The sequence below is a fragment of the Sceloporus occidentalis genome, unplaced genomic scaffold (genome assembly GCF_023333645.1).
Source record: "Sceloporus occidentalis isolate IW3139 unplaced genomic scaffold, rSceOcc1.0.p SCAF_1, whole genome shotgun sequence".
Taxonomy (NCBI): Eukaryota; Metazoa; Chordata; class Lepidosauria; order Squamata; family Phrynosomatidae; genus Sceloporus; species Sceloporus occidentalis.
This window is the reverse complement of record NW_028316981.1, coordinates 163338340-163361321: the sequence shown is the minus strand read 5'-3', so window position 1 is coordinate 163361321 and position 22982 is coordinate 163338340. Positions and strand designations below refer to the sequence as shown.

The window sequence follows — 22982 nt, the reverse complement described above, 5'->3', positions numbered from 1 at the left end:
TGTTCCGGGTCCTGTTCTCTGGAGCAGCAGAAAACAAGCTTGCTCCCTCTTCAACATGACATCCTTTCAAATATTTAAACAGGGCTATCATATCACCTCTTAACCTTCTTTTCACCTCTTAACCTTCTATATATGTGCACGCACATACATCCATACACACAAACACACATAAAGGCTGTCTCTGCATGTCTTTTACCCTCTTAAGTAGCCCTGATGACACAGGGCCCAATCCTTGGGCAGTTCAGTACCAAACCTGCCCTATACCCCCCTTACACCGATTTTTTAAAAACTCACCTTTTGCTCTGGTCCTTCCAGAATGATGGCAGGTGGCTGTTTGCAACACATCATTCTGTGTTGCTCTTTGCTGCCACAAGTCATGCCCTCTGAGGTCAGAACAAAGGGTCCAGCCATATGATGAATGCTGGGTGCCTCATTCTCAGCCTCAGATTGAGCCAGCTATGGCAACAGCAATGACAGGTGGTACAGTGGGATCTTCATGCACACAGCCACCCACAATTGTGCTGGAATGCCAAGTAATGGGGAAATATCTGGGCAGCTCAGAATATGCTAGGCTGCTCCTGGAGTATTCCATGCAGACCAAAGTGTGTAAGACATGTTGCATTTGGAAAACTCATTAAAAGAAATGCAGTCCTATAGCAAATGATCAGACCACAGTAAGGATTTACCATTGTCCAGCTAACATTCTCTTATGATATACTAGAGTGGCCTAACAAAGTGGGTTGTGACTTCACAAGGAACAGAGACATCTTGGATCTCAGAGAAAATACCTTTTTGTATTTCTAATGGAATTCAAATTTTGTCTCCTGGACTCTGGGATGCTTTGTTCCCAGTGCCACATGGCCAGAAGGAGGCTTGGGCCTGCATGTATAGATATCCCTCCACACCATCTTCACATAGAACAACACACCAACAAAACCTTGAAAAAATGCAGTCCTCTTACTAACATCATCATTTTTGTTAAAAAATGTTAAAAAAATCCAGTATGATTTTTAATTCCTTTGACTGATGAAGAAGCCAGTGGAACTTTGAAAGCTTACATCATATATTTTGTGCATTTTGGTTGATCTCGTAAAGATATCACTGTTTCGTGGATTTTGGGTGTTATTTACTAGAGTTTGAAAAAGGTTATTTATCTGGCGTATAACCCCCAGATTCCCCCAGTGAGCATGTAAACAGGGAGGTAGCCAGGATTTTGGGAAGGGGGGGGGGTCCAGACTAAGTGCCACCATTATAATGGGGCTTGGGTGCGGCGGTGAGGCAGCACGCACCATTCATTTTATCTAATGGAAGGGGGGGTTCGGACCCCAAGAACCCCCCCCCCCCCGGCTACGTCCCTGATGTAAACAGACTGGTGTCTTCTGGAAATGCTACTTCAGTTTGTCAGCTTGTCAGGGGTGTGGTGCCTAGTCAGTTCCATGGTGCTATTCAACAGCAACTGAGCACTGTTTCTATTCCATGGGCTTTGGCACAACCATTTTCATTTATTTATGATGACTTGGTGTGTAGTTCTAGACCTTTATGACTCTACAAAGCATTATTGTTATTGTTATTGATTCAGAGGTGGTGAACATATAGCCCTCCAGATATTGTTGTACTTCATGTCCCAGCAGCATTAGCCAGCATAGCCAAAGGTGAAGAATGCTGGGAGTTGTAGCTCAGCAACATCTGGAGGGCTGCATAATTCTCACCCCATTTTTGAAAGCTGAAAAGTAGTCCTGCCATTACAGCTGGATTTCTGCAATGCACTCTACATGGGGCAACCCTTGTACCAAACCCAGAAGCTTCAATTAGTTCAGAACATGGCAGTGAGGTTGGTCACTGGATGTTCCAGGACCAGCCACATAACACCTGTCTTACAAGATCTACATTGGCTGCCCATTCGCTTCCGTGCGCAATACAAGGTGTTGGTTATCACCTATAAAGCCCTAAATGGCTTGGGCCCAGGGTACTTGGAGGATCGCCTCTTCCCATACAATCCGCCCCGCACTCTCAGATCAGTCGGGAAGCAATTGCTAAGGGTTCCCAAGACAAGATACACCTCGTTTTCTCAAAGGGCCTTTTCTGTCTCGGCCCCACACATCTGGAACTCTCTTCCTGACGAGCTCCGCTCTGTTACCTCCCTTGACCTGTTTAGGAAAAAGCTGAAGACCTACCTCTTCCAACAGGCTTTCCCCCATGCGTTGTGACATCTGCTCTCTCCCCATCACATTGCACTTTCAAGCTAGTTTTTGTTGTTGGTTTTTAATGTTTGTAATTTTATCCTGTTTTTATTATGGTGTATTTTTATGATATTTTATGATGTTGATACTGTTGTAAATTGTATGATGTTTTTGTACCCTTGTTGTAACCCGCTTTGATCTCTTTTGGAAAAGCGGGCTATAAATAAACAGTATTATTATTATTATTATTATTATTATTATTAAAAGAGCCCCCTCCACTAGTGAAACAAAATACTTAAACATGACTTAGTCTTCAAAGCACAGAGTGCATTTTTGTTTTGTTTAAGCCTTTTTACTTGCCAGTCACCTAGTTATTACACTTGGGTGTGTGATATTTCTTTTGGCTTTGATTTATGGCCAAAATGCTAATCAAAACCCCAGTCATGAAAATGTGGAGATGGCCCCCCTCTGGAAGTGATGGGACTTTACTTGGGGGGAAAAATGCAGTCTCCTTTTTCCAGACTGACTTTTCTGGTTCAGATTTCCTCAGTAATCTATATGATTGTGCTGTAAATCAGACAAAAATTCTTGTTATCCTTTCCATGTGGTAGACAAGGGGCTAAGGCTGCAATTGCATACTCACATTATTGTTGTTAGTGCCTTCAGATCAACTCCAACTTATGGTGATTGTATCAGAGGGTTTCCTTGACATGATTTATTGAGAGGGTGTTTGCCATTGCCTTCTTCTGAGGCTGAGACAGTGTGACTTGTGCAAGGTCACCCAGTGGGCTTCCTTGACTGAGAGGAGATTCAAACCTTAGTCCCCCACAGTCCTTGTCTAACACTTATACATCTTCAGCACACTGGTCCCCATACACACTTACCTAGGAACAAGTTCTACTGAATTCAGTCAGGCTTATTTGTGAGCAGGCATGTCTGGGGCTGCATTGGAAGAGAAACAGAGAAGAGTAGCTTGCTTGTGGCCACCAAGTGAAGTTCAGGGGATGCAATTTAATTATTAGAAACCTCTTCACAACAGCTTTGTATCACTCCAAGGTATATCCCACAGTTTAGTTATAACTCTCATCTCATTATCATGATTATAGATAGTTTGGGGGGGGGGGACTTAATAAACTGCTTTTTACTAGAGGGGCAGGTGTGGTAAAAGGGTGGGTTAGCATCAAAAATATCACTTTTTATAGAACTCATAAGATGCTTGCAGTAATAATATAACCACAGGTTGCATTTCAGTTCAGTTCTACACATTCATACAAAGGATTGATTATACAACTTATCGCCCCTCACCCACTTTTTTTTTTTTTTTTTTTTTTTTTTGCTTGCTTTATAGTTTGTAAGAAGAGGGTTGAATGGTCCACTGCTCAGTGGTAAATAGAGTGGACATGGGCAGCTCTTGGAATGAGGGATCTCTCCCCCACCTATACTTTCAGGTCAAAGTTGTGTCCGCACTCTGCTCATTCAGCGAACCATCACTGTGGGTGAGAACATGGAAAAGAGGACAGGGCACCTGTGCCCTCTGTGGTAATGAAGAAGAGGGAATTTCAACAGCTGTTTCTTGTTATGAATGCTTCACCTGCTGATATCCTTTCTGCTACGCAACTATTAATGGTGAGGGAGAATTGTCCCTGCTTGAGGTGAAGGACAAGACAGTACTTTACTCTGTTCTATTGACAGAAGCCAAATAGAGGGACTGTTGGATCTCAGTCAAACGCTATCTGTGAAGTATGATGCTCCCCTATGCCTGAGGACAGCAGGCCAGTTTAGAGAGTACCAGAGAGGCTGTGGGAGAAACAGGTAGATATAGAAGGATCAGAAGAAGAAAAAATTGGGAGACCGCCTTTCCCTGGTGTCTGTAATCTAAGGTGAATTCCTCACTGTACCAAATGTTAGGTTTAGCTTTGACACTGGCAAATGCACATCAAATTTGTGCTTGCCGAAAGAAGAAACAACAAGAAGACCAGCATACTTAAAAATGACAGTTGCTCTTTATTTGTCATGCAGCCTTGCATAGATCCTTAGGCATGAGAATCAAGCATTAGAATTCAGTGTTACAGTTCACAAAACAGCAACAGCAGAAGCAATCACCTTTTCCAATGTTGCTTTCACTTCAAAGAAAAGAATCAAAGATGTGTTGCGGTCAAAACCTGAGACTGGAGCGTGTTGGAACACACGGTGGAAACAGATCTTATCACAGGTGTCTCCAAACTGTTTTCTTTGGGAAAGAGTAGGTACCTGAGTCTTTAGCTTTATAACTCCCTCTTGTTTGATATTACAAAGAACATGTTCAAACAGGAGAAAGGATATTCAGAAAGCATGTTCTGAGTGAGCCAAATCCAAACAGTCTGCTTGCCAACCGGAACCCTCCATCACATTTTCTATAGCTGTCTGTACCATTGAAAGCAAATAATTCTGCAGAAAACTTTAAGAATATGTTGGAGTCCCATTGGCATGCACAGGAACCAAAGATATATTTAAAGTTAACGATCTCCTAAATTGACTATGGGTTTCTTGTTGTTGCACATACCTAGGGAAACTAGACCCTCTCTGGGGTGAAACCAAGTTATTGATCAAGTTGAACCAATCAACTTGATCAATAACCAATTTGATGAGTCTTAGGCTACTAGAAACAGAATAAACTACAAGAACTTTCTAGTGGACCATTTGTCCTTCATTAGGGATCTCTTGGAAGGATCCTATAGGTATGGCACATGAGTTTGTTCAAATAGGTAGATTCCATAATGTTACAACCCTGGAGCTAATCTATGAACGAGGTGCATTGGCATCCCACTCTAACACAACATTTTTGTGAATTTATAAGATATCATGTATCATACCATATTTCATATACATATAGGCCCATTCCATCCCTACTGATGTAAAGAGAGACCCTATTGCTTCAATAAGACTTTTCTTCAAAGTGGTTTTACACATGGTTCACCTGACATAGTGGCTTCATCCCTCTGCATATTAAGCCCAGGCCCACCTGTTATAGTCAACAGTACTGGAGCAGGGTGAAAACATCTGAATCCATTTTACAGTCAAACCCATATGGAAAAGGTGAAAAGTATCAGAGGAGAAGAGCTTTGCTGAGCTATTTACACAACAGGTTGAAGAACTTCCACTTGGAAGTGGCCATGCCAACAGCCACTCAGGACGGGACAGCTTTTAGTAGGCCATTTTCTTGGTTGAAGTGGTTTTGGATACAATTTTCACACTGGAGCTTCCTCCTCCCCCTCCTCCACTTGAGGAGACGCGGCCACCTCCAGAGCTGTAACTACTACCACCTCCCATACTGATCCCAGAGCCAAACCCACTCCCTCCACCAAACCCACTGCCTCCACCAAAGCCGCTACCACCACCAATGGAGTAGCTGCTGCCACCTCCTCCAAGTCCAAATCCTCCTGATCCTCCTCCTAAGCCGTATCCTCCACCGCCGCCTCCTCCCAAAGCAAGGCCACTTCCGCCTCCATAGCCAGAGCTGGTGGTGCTGCTGACCACAGCTGTGGAAAAAAATTAAAAAATTAGTGAAGTTCTATCTATCACTACAAAAGTGGTCTCATGACTTGATTACTGCAACGTCCTCCTGACTGGGCTTCCTCTTTCTCACCTCCGTCCTTTAATTTCTGTCCAGCATTCAGCTGCTCGCATTATCCCATCTGCCCACCGCTGTGACCATATCTCTCCTGTGTTGTCATCCCTTCACTGGCTCCCCCTCCCTTTCCGCATTCAGTATAAGCTCCTGCTGTCGACATTTAAAGCCCTCCATGGGCTGGCCCCTCCTTACTTATCAGACCTTCTTTCTCCTCACCCTCACCCTCCCACTCGGGGCTTCCGTTCTGGTAGTCAAGGTCTGCTGTCCCAACCCAGGATTTTCTCTGCCCCATCTCGGATTCGCCCCTTTTCACTCGCTGCCCCTCACTCCTGGAACCTTCTACCCCCTCGAGCAAGAGCCATCACTTCTTTAACCAGCTTCAAAATGGAGTTGAAGACCATCCTGTTCAGAGAAGCGTTCCCAGCCATGGCATAATTGTCACTTGCTATTTGATGTTCTTTTGGTGCCTGTTTTATTGAATCATTTCCTGTATTACTATGTATTTTATATGCATTATCCTACTAGAGAGGCAGGCTAGCTCCAACAGGCCTCCCTTGTAGAAGATTAACCATCCATTAAGAAGCCAAGCCCTCCTTCCAGTCCATCTGCCTTGGTCCAGGCCTCAGAGGTAGAGAAGAACTGCTGGACCTCATCCCCTTCCCCTCCACCACTCCCTTCTCCTTTTGTGTCATGTCTTTTTAGATTGTAAGCCTGAGGGCAGGGAACCGTCTAATTAAAAAGATTGTATGTACAGCACTGTGTAAATTTACAGCGCTTTATAAATAAAGGTTAATAATAATAATAATAATAATAATAATAATAATAATAATAATAGAACAATCTATTTCAAAGCATCCTTTAAAAACCCACAAATCCATATATACAGTATAGCCATTACTTACTGTAGCCTACGTTTCCGACACCTTCTGCCAGCCTAAGAGTAGGACAGAAGGAAAAAGAAAATTAGTATAATAAGTACCAGGCCTTTTTGCCATCTCAACTAAGGGGTGTGTGTGTGTGTGCACTTGTCTGACTGCCTGCCTCTGTGTGAAGAAAATGATAGAAGCAGGTTTGGGGATAGTCAGCCAGAGGAGACACAATGAGAAATAGCCTGAGATAAGACAAATTAAAAGCAACTACAACTACGAGTGGCTGACTCTCTGGATATCCAAAACAAGACAGTGAATTTGTTCTGTAAAGAAATGCTGTGCTGCCTGCCTTCAATTGTAACAAAGTCCAGATATTACATAATTATTAATACCATCATTTTGAATACCATATATGTATTGTATGATCCCAGAGAAACCCAGTGGTTTGAGCATTGGACTATGACTCTAGAGTCTTGTCTCTGGAGTTCAAATCCTTGTTTAACTTAAGAAACCCACTGTGTGACCTCAGGCAAGTCCCTCACTCTTAGGGCTGTATGATGTATATGTCCTAAGAGGCCAGAAGCTGCACCAAAGCCATGCTCAAGTCATAAGGACTGGAGCGCAGCTTTGGCGCAACTTCTGGACTCTTAAGATGTGTGTGTCATTTAAACAGCGTACCTCCAAAGTGACCCGAAGCAGCTTTATTTTGGCCTGTCTGTATGGGCCCTTAGTCTCAAAGAAAGCAAAGGCAAATCCCATCTGGACAAATCTTGCCAACAAACCCCTATGAGCAGTTCACCTTAGGGTCAGGAAATGACGTGAAGGCACACAACTACAACAATAAATATTTAATAGATAAAATAAAATTTCCAGTCTCCAGCTATTTTTCTCTTGATGTGAAACTTAACCTAAGTGAGTGCAGCCTTTGGGGAGGTGGGGAGCATAATAATTTATAAACTTTATAATTATACAAATTACAGTAAAGAAATATTAGGAGATATAAGAGAGAGAGAGGTGAGGAAGGAGTGGGTAGAAGAAGAAACAAAGTGGCAAAGTTAAATGGATGCATTACTTTGTGAGGTTTTTTTAAAATGTTCTTGCAATTTAATGCCATCACTTTCTAGCCTTCTCAAGTAATCTTTACAAGATTCAGTATTAATATGCTTGACAATGGTCCTACTCTGGAGAAATGCTACTGATGATAAGATGTTTTCTGATCTCTGCAACAACAAATTAGTATTTTAAACAGAACATCACAAAAAACCATGACATTGTGTCTGGGTTGCCAAAAGCTTTATTGTCACTCCAGACACATTTGTATCTAGTTTGGGTGCTTTCAAGATAGAAGCTTCATGTTTCAGACATCCAAAGTGTGTATGGAAAGAAAAAAAGGGTGAAAAAGCTGTGGGAAACATGGGAAAGCTACAAACAGAAGATGAAGATAAGAATCACATGTCCCCTGGTAAAATATTAAATTACAAGGAATGGTAATTGCACTATCCTCCCCAACTTAATCTGAAAACAATCTTGGCCTTGAACTATGATTTGTTCCTGAATTTTGCCTGAAGTGAAATTTGAGGTGAATTTGGAAGGCCCTAATCAAATGAAACATCTGAAGATACATTCCGCTTTTATTGTATGGTAAAGGATGAAAGAAATTAAACGGAGTTTAGATGAAGCCTACATCATTAGTTTAGTCAGTGACTAAAGAAAATTTGCAAGAGGTTTTCTCTAGCCTACCTGATCTCCTCTCCTTCTATAAGCTTCTTATAGGTGGCAATCTCAATATCCAAGGCCAGCTTGACGTTCATCAGTTCCTGATATTCCTTGAGTTGTCGGGCAAGGTCCTGCTTTGTTCTCTGCAGGGCTTCTTCCAGTTCACTCAGTTTATGCCTGGCATCCTTGAGGGCAAGTTCCCCACGGTCCTCAGCCTCAGCAATGGCTGCCTGAAGATTGGCACACTGCAAAGAAGAGTAAAGATGGATTCTTATCAGTATGTTCATCCTCCACATCATAATCACTGTGTGGTTTTTCTCCCCACCCCTATTCCAAAGATAATTCCATATGCATCAGCAGCCACCTTGAGACCCTACAGTGGGATAAAGGTGGGACATAAATAAGTAAATAAAGCATTATTCCTCAACACATTGATGTCCAGATGATTTGGACTGCAACTCCAATAAATCTTAGATGTCATGGTCAATGATCAGGTGTTATACGAGTTTTAGTTCAACAAATATGGAAAAGTCCAGGTTGCAGGAAGGCTGGAGAATACCTTTTTTCATCCATAAACCAGGAGTGAAGGAAGTAACTCCAAAATATTAAAGCAAATTGTCAGTGTTGTCCAAGCAGAGATGTCTTTGTGGCCAGGAGAATCCCAATGCTTCCTTACTCTTCTTTAGTGTGCCTGTGACATTAATAACTCAGTCTATGGCACAGATCCCAAATTATGGCCTGTTACAGACAGCCAAAATAAAGCTGCTTTGAGTCACAGTGGAGGTATGGTGTTTCAATGATGCATGCGTCCTAAGAGTCCAGAAGCCACACCAAAGCCACACTCCAGTCCTGAAGGGCTGGAGCATGGCTTTGGCGCGACTTCTGGACTCTTAGGACGCATGCATCATTGAAACACCATACCTCCACTGTGACTCGAAGCAGCTTTATTTTGGCTGTCTGTAACAGGCCTATGTTCTTCTTCATCTCTGTGGACTACTTTGGAAGTGATGGCTGGGGAGACTATGGGATCCCCATGGATACTTCATGAAAAATACAACAACCCCCCTTCCACTCCCTAATCATAAAAAAAACCACCCTTCTAACTCTGACCTCCAAATTTTCATGTGCAACTAAGGCATTTTGTACAACTAGGAAGCACAGGGATTGAACATGCATTTGTAGATGAGAGAGTATGCCTTCATCCTTCCTGTATGTACATGTCATATGGGCTGGGTGAATTCATTGGGTTCCTCAGTTTTCCTGTTTGCTGCAGCATAAAGAATAGAGTAGAGCTAGATTTGTTCCAAAGTGGCGGGATGAAGTAGGATTTTGGACTTTTAATATATGCATATAAAAATCATGCCTGTGCATGTTGTCAATGGCACAAAATGCAGTAAAATGACTGGAGTTGTTGATTACCACTAGACACACATATAGCCACACATTTATCAGCATGTATAAAATAATTCCAAAAAGAATAATGTTGAAAACAATGGTTACATTCAAAGCAGTGATCACATTGGAAGCCTTTCCCGATGTCTTTAATCCATGTCATCTGTTTTGTTTATAATGGTTATATCGGAAGCTAGCATTTCATATTTTGAATTAACGTTCAGAAGCTAGGCCACTGTGGCTGGGACTCCCATATGGATTTTTTGGGCCATCAGGGTGACAACCATTTTATATGTAGCCTGCCTGTGTGGTACCTAGGGAAAGATGGAGAAAGAAATTCCTGATCTCATTTGCAATGCGTGGGTCTGCAATGGTAATCATTGTGGTTGGTTAAACTCTTTTGCATTAGATACCCTGCACATTTCTCCAATGAGGACTGCATTATTGGTAACATTATTAGTAGAGTGGTGATGTTAATGCTTTGTCATATTTTGCACATATATAGAGACATCTAACCAAAGGTGATAGAAATACATTCTGCAACTGAATAGTTTTCCAATCCTGGCCCCATCTCTTTATTGCTCATATAGACTGAGTAGATTACCTCATTTTGACTGCTCTGGCTGCCTCCTATTGTATTCTGGGGTTTGCAGTTCAGTGAAGCCTAAGAATTCTAAATGTCTCTCCCTAAACTGCAAATCCCAGAATGCAACAGGAAGCAGCCAGAGAAGTAAAAGTGGAATAGCAGCACTATAAGAGTGCAGTGTGGTAATCATTTGAGTTTCCCTTATCTGAAATTCTTGGGACTCAAAGTGTTTTGTATTTTGGAATATTTATGTATACATAATGAGATATCTTAGAGATGAGATCCTAGTCTAAATGTAAAATTAATTTGTATTTTGTATACACCTTTAACACCTAAAAGTAATGTTAAACACAACATTTTCAATAATTTTGTGTGTAAAACAATTTTGTGCATATTGAACCATCAGAAAGCAAAGGTGTCACTATCTCAGCCACCCATATGAGCAATTTTGGATTTTGGAATATTTTGGATTTCCGGATTCCAGATAAATAATAATAATTAATAATTTGTTTTATTTATATACTGCTATTCCAAAGATCATAGCGGTGAACAGCAAGTAAGCTAATTAGCAAGTAAGCTCATTTGCCCCCAACAGTCTGGGTACTCATTTTAGCGACCTCGGAAGGATGCAAGCCTGAGTCGAGCTTGGGCCCTTTTGGTGGTCTTGAACTCACAACCTTGTGGTTTTGAGTGAATGGCTGCAGTACAGGCATTTAACCACTGCGCCACCAGGGCTCCAATCTAAAGGAGACTCAATCTATGAAGGAAAATTATTATTTCAGTATTGCAAGACCAGAGTCAAGGAAGCTAGGTCTCCTTGTACAATATGATCTTGGAAGGGACCATTCTGTGCATTTTATTACCCTTGTAATACCTAGGCAAAAACAGAGGAGGAAAGACTTGATCTAATTTACAAACCCTGGAAGATACGAGAAGGCAAGAACAGAAAGTTTGTTCAGCTTTTTTGCTCTAGCTCTTGTGTCATCAGAAGTGTATTACAGTATTTGTGATGTTACAACATAGTGCCCTTGGGTGGTAGAAGAAGTAGAAATGACTAACTTTGGTTATGTGAAGTGGGGCAGGACAACATTTAATGCTAAGCTTTAAGAGAAAATGACTGAAATATATTAATGGCAATGCATTGCAGTGGATCTAACAGTTTGGTATCTCTTGGTTTTGTTAAAGAAAATATATAGCCAGAAGAATCAAGCGATAACGCCTGCTCCTGTTTGTAACATATCTGTAAAGAGGTGGTGGTGATGGGCTTAATGGCATACTTAATTGTTTCCTCATGGTAGAAACGCTCACTGAAATCAAATCAGAGAGAAAGGATTGATTCAGCATAGCTTCCTCCCTGATGTATTATTTTTCTATATGCAGGAAATGTGCTCGGTTACTTTGTGGAAAGATCTGTCTGGTTTGCCCATCACAAAGTAACAACAGTGGCATATTGTTTAAAGAGCCAGATCGATTCAGCTAGGCATTAGTCTGTCTGAAGGCTAAACAGGAAGGCATATCCAAACTGTACCTGTTTCTTCAAGGAATCTATTTCACTTTTCAGCCTGTGCACCACCCGGGTGAGCTCGGCTATTTCTGTCTTCGTGTTGCGCAGGTCATCCCCATGCCGTCCAGCAGAGACCTGTAGCTCTTCATACTAGGATTCAAAAAGGAGAAAAAGTAATTATTACAGAGTGATATATATATGATATTATATGCATAACAAACAGTTGAGGTCTTTATATGGCAGGAACATAGAGCTGGCAAGATATTTTGTTGCCTGAGACCAAGCAAACGATAAGATGCACCCCCCTTCTCCTCTTGCTCATGTGAGAATTGTAGATACCGACCAAATAGATAGTTCCATTTTGTAACACTGGCAATAACAACCACACTGTGCTTACCTCCCATATGCATTGTGCTAGCTTTGAGGGCATAGGGAAAGTTCTGTGGCACACCCAGCTCTGTTTCCCAGAATCTTACCACTATTCCCTGCCTGCTGGCAGTGGCCACGTATGATAACTGCATTGTTCTATGTTATGGCAGGGCCAGCTCTGCAAGGACTCTTATATCCTCTGATTGCTGGGGCATTTCCAAGTTCCCCATGGTATCCTTATCAGTGGGGTCCAGGCCATCCAATGTTAGAAACACAAGTCAAGTATTTCTCACATTGCCTGAGTGAGCCCAAACATTTAATTTTCCTCATAGGAATGAATGGCAGCCATTCACGTAGATGGAGGAAAATGAAAGAACATGAACTGAGGAACACCACTGGGGGCATTACCCCTTTCCCTATCCTGGGTACCCCCAGCTAAGAAGAAACAGAACCCATTACTAACTACAGACTCCTGTCTCTTCACCGGCATCTCCCATAATGCTCAGTTCTTTTTCTTACAAATGTGAGAGATTGACAGAAGGACTCCTAATAGTTCTAGCCAGCATAGTCAATTGTGAGAGGATCAATGGAATACATTGCAAGTACATTTTGAGGGCCACACATTCCCTATCTTTGCTAAATGGAATTGTTTTCTCCACTCAAAATTCAAATTGGATAGTAGAATTCAAGACAACCTTGGAGGTTTAATCTAAGGCAGGGATTAACATCTGTTAGAAAGTTCAATCACATCATCAATTTTGTGGCCCTTCATGAATCTCTGTCTTATACTGAGTTATAAAGTTTTGAAAAGGAAACTCAACTTTGGATTATATAACTGTCCGAAAGACCCATCAGATACACACACACACACACACACACACACACACACACACACAGCCTGAAGTGAGGGTACATCTTTGAGCAGGCCAGTGGATGAGCTTTCACCTCCACACAAAGAAGATCCTCCTGCCACTTAGGGGAAGGACTGACCTGAGTTATTCTGGAACCTGTAGTGAAAAATCCAAATGGTTCCTCCCCTCTTCTAATAAAGACATGTGTTAATAAATTTAATAACCTATAATTTTCTACTGCCCAAGGCACCAGCTTCACTCCACCTAATATCATAGGACTAGTTCAAGAAACAAGAAATGTTCCATCCCAGAAGTTCTTAAATGTTATTTGCTAATCTGCTCTTTATTCAGTGTTTTGGGATTGCTTCTTCTCCTCAACTGTCATCTCGGCCTCAGAGGGAGCCATCAGGCAGACCCAGCAACATCTTGGACTGCCTGAAGGAAGAGGCCCCTCCCTCCTCAACTGTCATCTCGGCCTCAGAGGGAGCCATCAGGCAGACCAGCAACATCTTGGACTGCCTGAAGGAAGAGGCCCCTCCCTCCTCAACTGTCATCTCGGCCTCAGAGGGAGCCATCAGGCAGACCAGCAACATCTTGGACTGCCTGAAGGAAGAGGCCCCTCCCTCCTCAACTGTCATCTCGGCCTCAGAGGGAGCCATCAGGCAGACCCAGCAACATCAGGGACTGCCTGAAGGAAGAGGCCCCTCCCTCCTCAACTGTCATCTCGGCCTCAGAGGGAGCCATCAGGCAGACCAGCAACATCTTGGACTGCCTGAAGGAAGAGGCCCCTCCCTCCTCAACTGTCATCTCGGCCTCAGAGGGAGCCATCAGGCAGACCAGCAACATCAAGGACTGCCTGAAGGAAGAGGCCCCTCCCTCTTCAACTGTCATCTCGGCCTCAGAGGGAGCCATCAGGCAGACCAGCAACATCAGGGACTGCCTGAAGGAAGAGGCCCCTCCCTCCTCAACTGTCATCTCGGCCTCAGAGGGAGCCATCAGGCAGACCCAGCAACATCAGGGACTGCCTGAAGGAAGAGGCCCCTCCCTCCTCAACTGTCATCTCGGCCTCAGAGGGAGCCATCAGGCAGACCCAGCAACATCAGGGACTGCCTGAAGGAAGAGGCCCCTCCCTCCTCAACTGTCATCTCAGCCTCAGAGGGAGCCATCAGGCAGACCCAGCAACATCAGGCACTGCCTGAAGGAAGAGGCCCCTCCCTCCTCAACTGTCATCTCGGCCTCAGAGGGAGCCATCAGGCAGACCCAGCAACATCAGGGACTGCCTGAAGGAAGAGGCCCCTCCCTCCTCAACTGTCATCTCGGCCTCAGAGGGAGCCATCAGGCAGACCCAGCAACATCAGGGACTGTCTGAAGGACGAGACTTCTCCCTGCTTTAATTGTCACATTGTATTTGTATTGTATTCAATTTTCACTGTACACCGCTATGATCATTGCGGAATAGCGGTCTATAAATAAAACGTATTATTATTATTATTATTATTATTACTTTGGGAATAGAATTTCACCACAGGGACCTATCCTGTGTTCTCAGCCTATGCATCCACAATCATCCCTGTCTTCTTTCCAGATCCATATTGCTACTGTTTTGCATGCCACTTGCCTTACTGGGTTGCAAGAGAAAAATTTTCTAGTCATATCACTCACCATGATGAGACTGTTACTTTATTCATTCATTCATTCATTCATTCATTCATTCATTCATTCATACATTTATTTGTTTCTTTCAAATAAATTCCTTTCACATTCACTTCACATTTAAGTTAAATCATTCTAGCAGCAACATAGTTGCTGAAGTAGTCCAGCAGAATGTGCCAGCTTGGGTTGCAAATGGGGGAAGCCATTTTGGAATGTTCCTCTAGCAAAAAAACCCCCACAACCCAACAATTCTCCGCAGTTTCTAAAATGATTTTCCATAATGGGAGCATGCATAGTTTGCCACACCTTTCAGTGTCTTCAGTTCATTTGCCTTTTCCACCTGCATCACCATAGTAAGGTTACCAATAAAGAAATCTACATTTTAAAACTACACAGTGTTAAGTTTTGTGTGACTCAAATCACACCAACATTTTCATTCTGCATGTGATGTTTAATAATTGCTTAATAGGCACACAGCTTGAATACCCCTTATTTGAAATGTTTGGGGCTACAGATGTTTTGGATTTTGGAATATTTGCATATACATAATAAAATATTCTGGAGATAGAACCCAAGTCTAAATACAAAAATCATTTTTGCTTCATTTATGCCTTATGCATATAGCCTGAAGGTAATATACATACCATTTGGCCTTATTTACTCACCTTGCTTTGATACCATGATTCGGCTTCGGCTCGGCTCCTGTTGGCAATGTCTTCATATTGTGCCTTGACCTCTGAAATGATGCTGTTCAAGTCCAGGTTTCTGTTGTTGTCCATAGACAACACAACAGAGGTGTCAGATACATGCTGCTGCATCTGCGATAGTTCCTGTACAGAAGATGACATCCATGTCATTTATACTGCACGAAGTAAAGGAAATATTACCATTTTTAAGATGTGGAGGTGGTCTGTGGGAGAAGACAATTCCCAGTGAATTGGATGAGTGATGATCTATGAGGGAAAGCATGCTGTTGTATTTTCAAAGCAAACCTTGCTGGAACTCAGTTCCCTTCTTTGGAGGTTTTAAACAGGCCTGGATGACCATCTGTTGGAAGTGCTTTGGTTGTGTATTCCTACATAGCAGGAGTTTGGGCTAAATGGCCCTTGTGGTCTCTTCCAACTTTATGATTCTATGATTCTAAATAACTTAAGTGCTTGGTGAACAATGGATCGCCTTTTCAAACCTAAACCATTCATAGGAGGTCTAAAATCTCTGTTCATACATGCTGACTTATAAGAAACAGACACAGGGGTTCATAAATATTGACTTATAAGAAACAGACACAGAAGTCTTTTTCCCTCTTTTAAAAAGGTAATTTGGAGAAGAAAACACTTGTGACTTTATCCATTGATGTGTTGTTGTTGTTGCTATTTACTAATTTTGGTATGACTTTTGTTAATTTCATTTGTATCCCACCTTTCCTCAATGAAATGAAGGCAGTGTATGTGCCTCTCCTTTTCTCCACCTTATCTTCACAACAACCCTGTGAAGTAGGTCAGACCAAGGTCATCCATTGAGTTTCTTAGCTCACTGGGCACTAGAACCAGAATCTTTCATACCCCAGTCAAAAACTTTTACTGCTAATGAAACTGGTTCCAGTTGTTGCTGCTGCGCACAAACTGAATTGAATAGATGCAATCACTTAGAGATGTTTCCCAATCCAAGTGATTAATATGACTGGGACAGGTTGCCAAAAAAGAGGTGGATTTTCCATTGCTTGCTAGCATCAAGTTCAGACTAGACAGTTTCCCAAAGGAGAAGCATTATTCAAATACAATTTATCTGTCTTGATCCAGTAATAATAGCTGGAGGAAACTGCACATGCATTGCACAAGATATGATAATTGATGTCACTAAGTCTGTGCTTGCCTTAACATCTATTCATCTTTGCAGATATATTAGCAGAGGTAGGTAGATACCAAAAAGAAAAAAAAAACCAACAAAAAACAAACCCACACACATATATCTTCTTGGGAAGTACATGGTTTTCAAAGAAAAATATGAAGTTTTCCACAGTGGAACATCTAAAGAATCATGTATTACAAGCCTATTAAAATGTCTTGGAAGTTCTCTATCCCTCTTCTCTTTTGGCAGTATCAGAAGACAGAAGAACAGTTATTTTCTGTTGGGATTTTTCATTTTGGACTGCCTTTCTTATGTTGTGAAAGGACAATAATGGTAACTAATAACAATTTTTTGTTGTCGTTCAAGTTTGGCAGGTGTGGGGGAGAGAAAAATACATAATACATAAGTTCAAGATGAAATTCCCAAGCCCGAACATGTTTGCCTTCAAGAAAGCTTGGTTGAAGAAAGTGGGGAAAAGACTGCCATGTCTTGTGTTTAGGTGCATTCATTTCAATTTGATCTTAAACTATAAACAATAGTTGGAATGCATCAATAAAAATGCTGTTTCTGGATTTATTTATTTTTTAGAAGGAATACATTTGGAATTTCTCCTTTCCCAGATATAACTGTCTTTCAAGTTGACTCTGATTTGTGTTGTGCTGTGCCTTCAAGATGACTCTGACCATAGCATTCTCTTAGTAAGATTTATTTGGAGGAGGTTTGTCCTTGCTCTTCTCAAAGACTAAGGTTGTGTCTACACTGCAGAAATAAACCAGATTGACACTGCTTTAACTGCCATGGCTCAGTGCTACGGAATTATGGGAATAGTTTTGTGAGACATTTAGCTTGCTTTGTCAGAAAGCTCTGATGCCAGAACAAACGACAAATCCCAGAATTCCATAGCACTGAGCCATGTCAGTTAAAGTACATTATTTCTGTAGTGTGGATGCAACCTGTGGGAGTATGACTTACTTACACAAGATCATTTTGTAGATTTCTATTGCTGAGCAGGGATTCAAGCCCTTACTTTCTGGAGTCTTGGCTCAACATTCAAACTTACTATTCTGTCCTGCTGAATGGCAAACACAGATGTCTGGGAAAGAAAAGTAGCTATGAATTTAGAAGTCAGTTTTAGTTCACAGCTACTGCTGCACCAAGGGGGACCAAAGCCTTCATGTTCTCTGTTGGAGCCATATCTCAGTGGCAGAGTGCATGTCTAGTCTATTGAAGATCCTAGGCTTGACTCTTGGGATCTCTAGTTATCAGTACTTGGAAACACACCTTGGATTGAGAGAGAGTCCCAGTTTTCAAAGCTGACAATAATATTGGGCTAGATGCTCCAATGGTCTGACTAAGTGTAAAACTAGAGGTCATTTCAACTCTGGAAGTGAAAATTTTGAGTATGTAAGGGAGGATGCTTACCGCCTCAAAAAGTGCTTTCAGGAACTCAAGTTCGTCATTCAGAGAATCTTGTTTGCCAGCTAGTTCAATCTTGTTCATATAGGCACCATCAACATCCTGCAGAAAACATGAGGAAAGTAAATTGCGTGCGTGTGTGTGTTCTCAGTAGGAAAAATCTATTGTATGGTTATACTGTACTTTAAAATACATCAGTCTATTGTATTTTTAAACAATGCAGCAAATTCAACTTTTTAGCTTCATGAAGAATCTAATATTGGAGGCACTGCCGGTTGCCCTTCCTATCTGGTTAGGTTTGACTGGATGACACGAACAATGATTAATTTTCAATAGGCACAAGTACATTTTTTCATGTACTTGTGAAAGTACTTGTGAAAGCTGAAAGTGTTCAGCTGCAGTCATCATCAATATCTGCAGCTGAAAGTTTTTTGTTTTGGTAATAAAGTCTGTCCTAGAAGGTACCTGTCCATCAGACCTGATAGTTCTAGGCTAGGAGACAATCACTACTTTGACTTGATAGAAAGCCTGTCGTATTTTTATTCTAGTTTTGATTATTTTAAAAGCAATTTACCTTCTTAAGCACCACAAATTCATTTTCTGCACCTGTACGTTTGTTGATTTCATCTTCATATCTGTTATGACAGCAGAGAGAAAAAAGTGACAGCTATGATTTTCAGTTTGAGAACTCAGTGCAGGAAGCACAGACAAGTTGTATATAAGGAGGGCAACAGCAGATTGTTCTCAGTCCATTTTCAAGGACATTGTCAAAGACAATGTTGGTGACTGACTGTTAAATTACTTCTTTGAAGATCAACCCAACCATTTTTACTTCCACAGGTAATCCCTAGGAACTGTAATCCACTGAGATGATGAGGAGTGGTAATAAAGAACAATTACATCAAACGATAACTCCCATAATTTTATGGAGGGAGCCAATTTGATTAAGGCTTGTATAAAAGTTATTTGTTTATCCCACCATTGCAGTATGGTTACTTTGGTGATTTCAAGTATTCTGTCCTACATTTGCTTTTCTAAAGGGGAGGGCATACATTTGGTTTTTGAATAGTGCTGAAAGATTGTTTCACATACCTTAAAATGTTTTAGACATGTGTCCATTATTTATTTAATTTTTTTTAAAAAATAAAACCCTTAAAGGATTTTCAAATGTACAGCCAAGAAAGGGAAATATGAATAAAAGATTTAGGATTATGGCCATCACAAGTATGTTTATGTACATTTGAGAGCCAAAATTAGCTGGAGATCTCCACTCAGGGTATATCCAGATACATGCAGAATGGCTCCTGTAACTGTTGTAAGAAGACACACCCATGGAAGGCAAATCTGTAGCAAGATCTAATTTAATCTGTGTTCCTTTACTTTGGTTTGGCAAGAGGACCATATTACCATAGAGACATCCTCTTTATGAAGCATCATGACTTAGGGCCAAATCAGCCCAGCCAGTAGGCAGGGTGGGGCACAGCATCCATCAAAGAAGGGCTGAGAGGATTTGGGTTGGGCTCAGAAGAACTGCGGTGCCAGATCTTGTGGTGGTTTAGTTTGCCTTCCAGCAAATAAGTTTTAAAATAAGAATATGTCTGCCATGGATAGAGAGAATAGTAGAGAAGTGTTTGTAGGTTACTTTGTAGATTCCATTGGAATGAGAAGTTGCCAAAAAATTTTTTTGTTGATCTATCTATCTATCTATCTATCTATCTATCTATCTATCTATCTAGAAAGGCAGTGTCTATCTATGCACTTCTAAGATACTTTATCCATGTAACCTCTGCCAATTTTCTGGCCAGCAAAAAGTTTTTACAGATTCAAGACTAGTGGATATTTGGTTAATGAACATGAAAAAAATATAGTCATGATTTGTGAGCCCATGTAACAGCTAATCAATCTGAACGAATGTGTTAGTGGTATATCGACACTAAGCACATGCTTCACTGTCTTGAGCCAATCAAATAGGACAACATTTAGATCTCAAATATTCCAGAAGCAAAAGGGAATACCTTTATCACACATCTCCCAGTTATGCCAGACTGAGTTGTCCATTGGTTACTTCACAGTGAATAAATGGTGCCAGCCTTCAAGTTCTTGCCAGCTCTAGTGCTGCAATCCCATTTGAACTTCTTTGAGAGTAAGCCCCCCTGAACTGATTGGGTTGAGCTTCAGAATGAAAGTTCACAAAAATGGGCTACACATCATCAAGCAAAAACTATTGACCTTATATCTTTCTACAGATTTGTTAGACAAATATCTTTGTACGTTTGGGATATGGAATGGAGAGATTCTTACTTGTTCTTAAAGTCTTCAACGAGATCTTGCATGTTTCTCAGTTCTGAATCCAGCTTTCCCCGCTCATTCATTATAATATCATACTGCCTCCTGAGGTTATTGATATACATTTCAAAAATGGGGTTAAGGTTGTCTTGTCGAACAGTTGTCCCCTGCTGTTGTAAGAGCTCCCATTTGGTTTCAAGGACTTTGTTTTGCTGTTCCAAGAACCGGACCTGCAAGACAGAATAGTCAAGGAATTGCTAATGCTTTACATGTGATTAACAATCTAAAAATCCAGTGGGAAGAAAAGCATGATTTGTATAGTGAAACAGAAATGGAAGTAGCCCTCACTTGTTCTGAGAAGTCTTTGGCTTACCCCAATGAACCTTCCTTTCTTATCTCCCTTTGAAGCAACCTAAATCTTCTGGTACGGTATTCACTTCTTTTCCCCATGTATAAGCTCCTTGAGTAGGGAACTACCTTCGGCTTAATTTGGTCTATTAAATGTCGTGTACACAAAATGCTGTTAGACATGGTCTAAAAACTGGTTAGGTGTCTGTGGCTTTCAAAATGATGTTGGACTCCCAAGTTACTGTTATCCCTGACTATTGGCCATGAGCCCTAATTTACTCCTAGATAGAACAAATGAAGAGGGTACCATGAAGGAGACAACATGTGAATGGAGACAAGAGGTCAAGGACAGAAATAAGAAAGAAGAGATAGATGTTCAGCAGGGGATTGTAAAAACTGGCAAGGAAGCATGGCTAATCCCCACTGAGAATGCGTTGATATCATTCAGAAGAGAATCTAATAGATTAGCCATCACAAAGAAGATTCTTCAGCAAAATAATGAGGAAGGTGCGACTGTTTCAGGTACACAGATTTGTGTACTAGCACATATTTTTTTATGAAGTGTTGGAGGGGTTCTATTTTAGTTATTACATTTTTTATCTCATTCAGCCTACTCCCAAGAACCACTATCATGATGACATCATGCTGGCTCCTTCTGGAATGCAAAAAGTGTTGTGTTGCAAAGTGACTGTTACATCATTCAAAAGATTAATGAAACCATACTTTTTTTATAGACCCCTTTCTAAAAACGAATGTTGGTCTGTAATATAGGCTGCAAAATTTAGCTTTCAGTCCTTTCTCTCTTGATGTTTACCAAACAACTTTTTGTCCCTCATGGGTTTTTTTTAAAGCACAAATAAGATGTAGGTGTAATCATACATTTCAAATGTATAAATAAAGCAAACAGTCCTGATCCCCTGTCTTAATGTATCTGTGCCATCTGCTTTTTTTTTTTGAAAAGAATATATTTTGAACCATACTTTGCTGACCTCAGGATGTCCTCCCTTTCTTCTGTCATTTTTGGGGAAACAAGGGTTCAAATAAATGAGTCAAGCCTAAGTACAATACTTTGTACTTTGGGTTCAAGTAAATGAGTCAAGCCTAAGTACAGAGCCTTAACTGATTTTACTGCTGTCATGCATAATGATGCAATTGGACCAGGATGCGCTTGATTATATCAATTGGCCATGCCTCATTTTCAAACAGGAAAACCTTTTAATTGGTTGAGGATCTAGAAGTGCATTTTGTCATCCAGCTGGCCTACCTTACACATATTTTCCCAGGGAACTATATAACCACCTTTGCTATAGATAATGAAGCAGACAATTTGGATTTGCATAATAACTTTAGATAGTAAGAGAAGTGGTTGCCTGTTCTCACCAATGTGGTACTGTATGAGAAGTTATAGATAAGCATCTATTTTTTCAATGCTTTATATTATCTGAAAGAGCCACAATGCTGGTCACAAAAACCTATGTTGATTTACCATAGGTTTGGTGCCCAAGAAGTATTAACCATCATGAAGGTATTAATTAAAGGTATTAACTTACCTTGTCAATAAAGGAGGCAAATTTGTTGTTGAGAGACTTGATCTGTTCCCTTTCATGTGTGCGCACTCTTTGAATGTCTGGGTCAATTTCAAGCTTGAGGGGTTGCAGGAGGTGCTGGTTGATGGTCACCTCATGGATGCCACCAGGTGGGCAAACTGGAAATCCAGGGCCACCTCTTCCACCAAAACCTGGACCACCTACCACAAAGCCAGCACCAGGTCCTCCAAACCCAGGTCCACCAAAACCAAACCCGCCACCACCACCACTACCACCACCAAGGCCAACACCAAACCCAAAGCCTGCTGCTCCTCCACCAGCACCAAATCCTCCTCCTCCACCACCAAAGCCAGATCGGTAGCCTCCACCAATGGTGCTGTAGGAGATCCGCTTGCTTCCACCAAGGTTGTGGAGACTTCGGCTACCAAATCCACCGCCGAGCCCATAACCACCACCACCTCCTCCAGCTCTTGCTCCTCCAACCCGAGACATAGAGTAGGAGCTGAAACCTGATCTCCCACCACCAACAATTGCAGAGCCAGAGGTGAAGCCTCTGTTCGCTCCTCCAGTGGATGCTCGATAGGATATACGACTCATGATGGCTTTGCTCAGAGAGATGCAGAAAAATGTGAAGAAAGGTTTTGACTACAAGCAGAGCTGCAGGGAAAGAGCGGAGAATGAAGAAGGCAGAACCCCTCTGATATAGATGAGCGAGAAACCTCCCCTTTTATTTGTTTGGGAAAGAACCTGGCACAGGTTTCAAGGCAATCTGATATACTCATATGCTTAATATGCCTTGCAGCGACT

At 41.5% G+C, this 22982-nt stretch overlaps 1 protein-coding gene across 1 annotated transcript; it reads right to left on the bottom strand.

The window, feature by feature from the left end:
- Positions 1-4190: 4190 nt before the first annotated feature.
- Positions 4191-22772, bottom strand: LOC149322612 (keratin, type II cytoskeletal 6A-like). The gene is made up of 9 exons (XM_089508710.1): positions 22179-22772; positions 20296-20510; positions 18569-18629; positions 18001-18096; positions 15396-15560; positions 11882-12007; positions 8400-8620; positions 6693-6724; positions 4191-5698 (listed from the first exon to the last, which is right to left on the bottom strand). Exons 1-9 carry the CDS (start codon positions 22770-22772, stop codon positions 5364-5366), a joined length of 1845 nt encoding a protein of 614 aa, XP_089364836.1. The 3' UTR covers positions 4191-5363.
- Between the last annotated feature and the right edge of the window lie 210 nt (positions 22773-22982).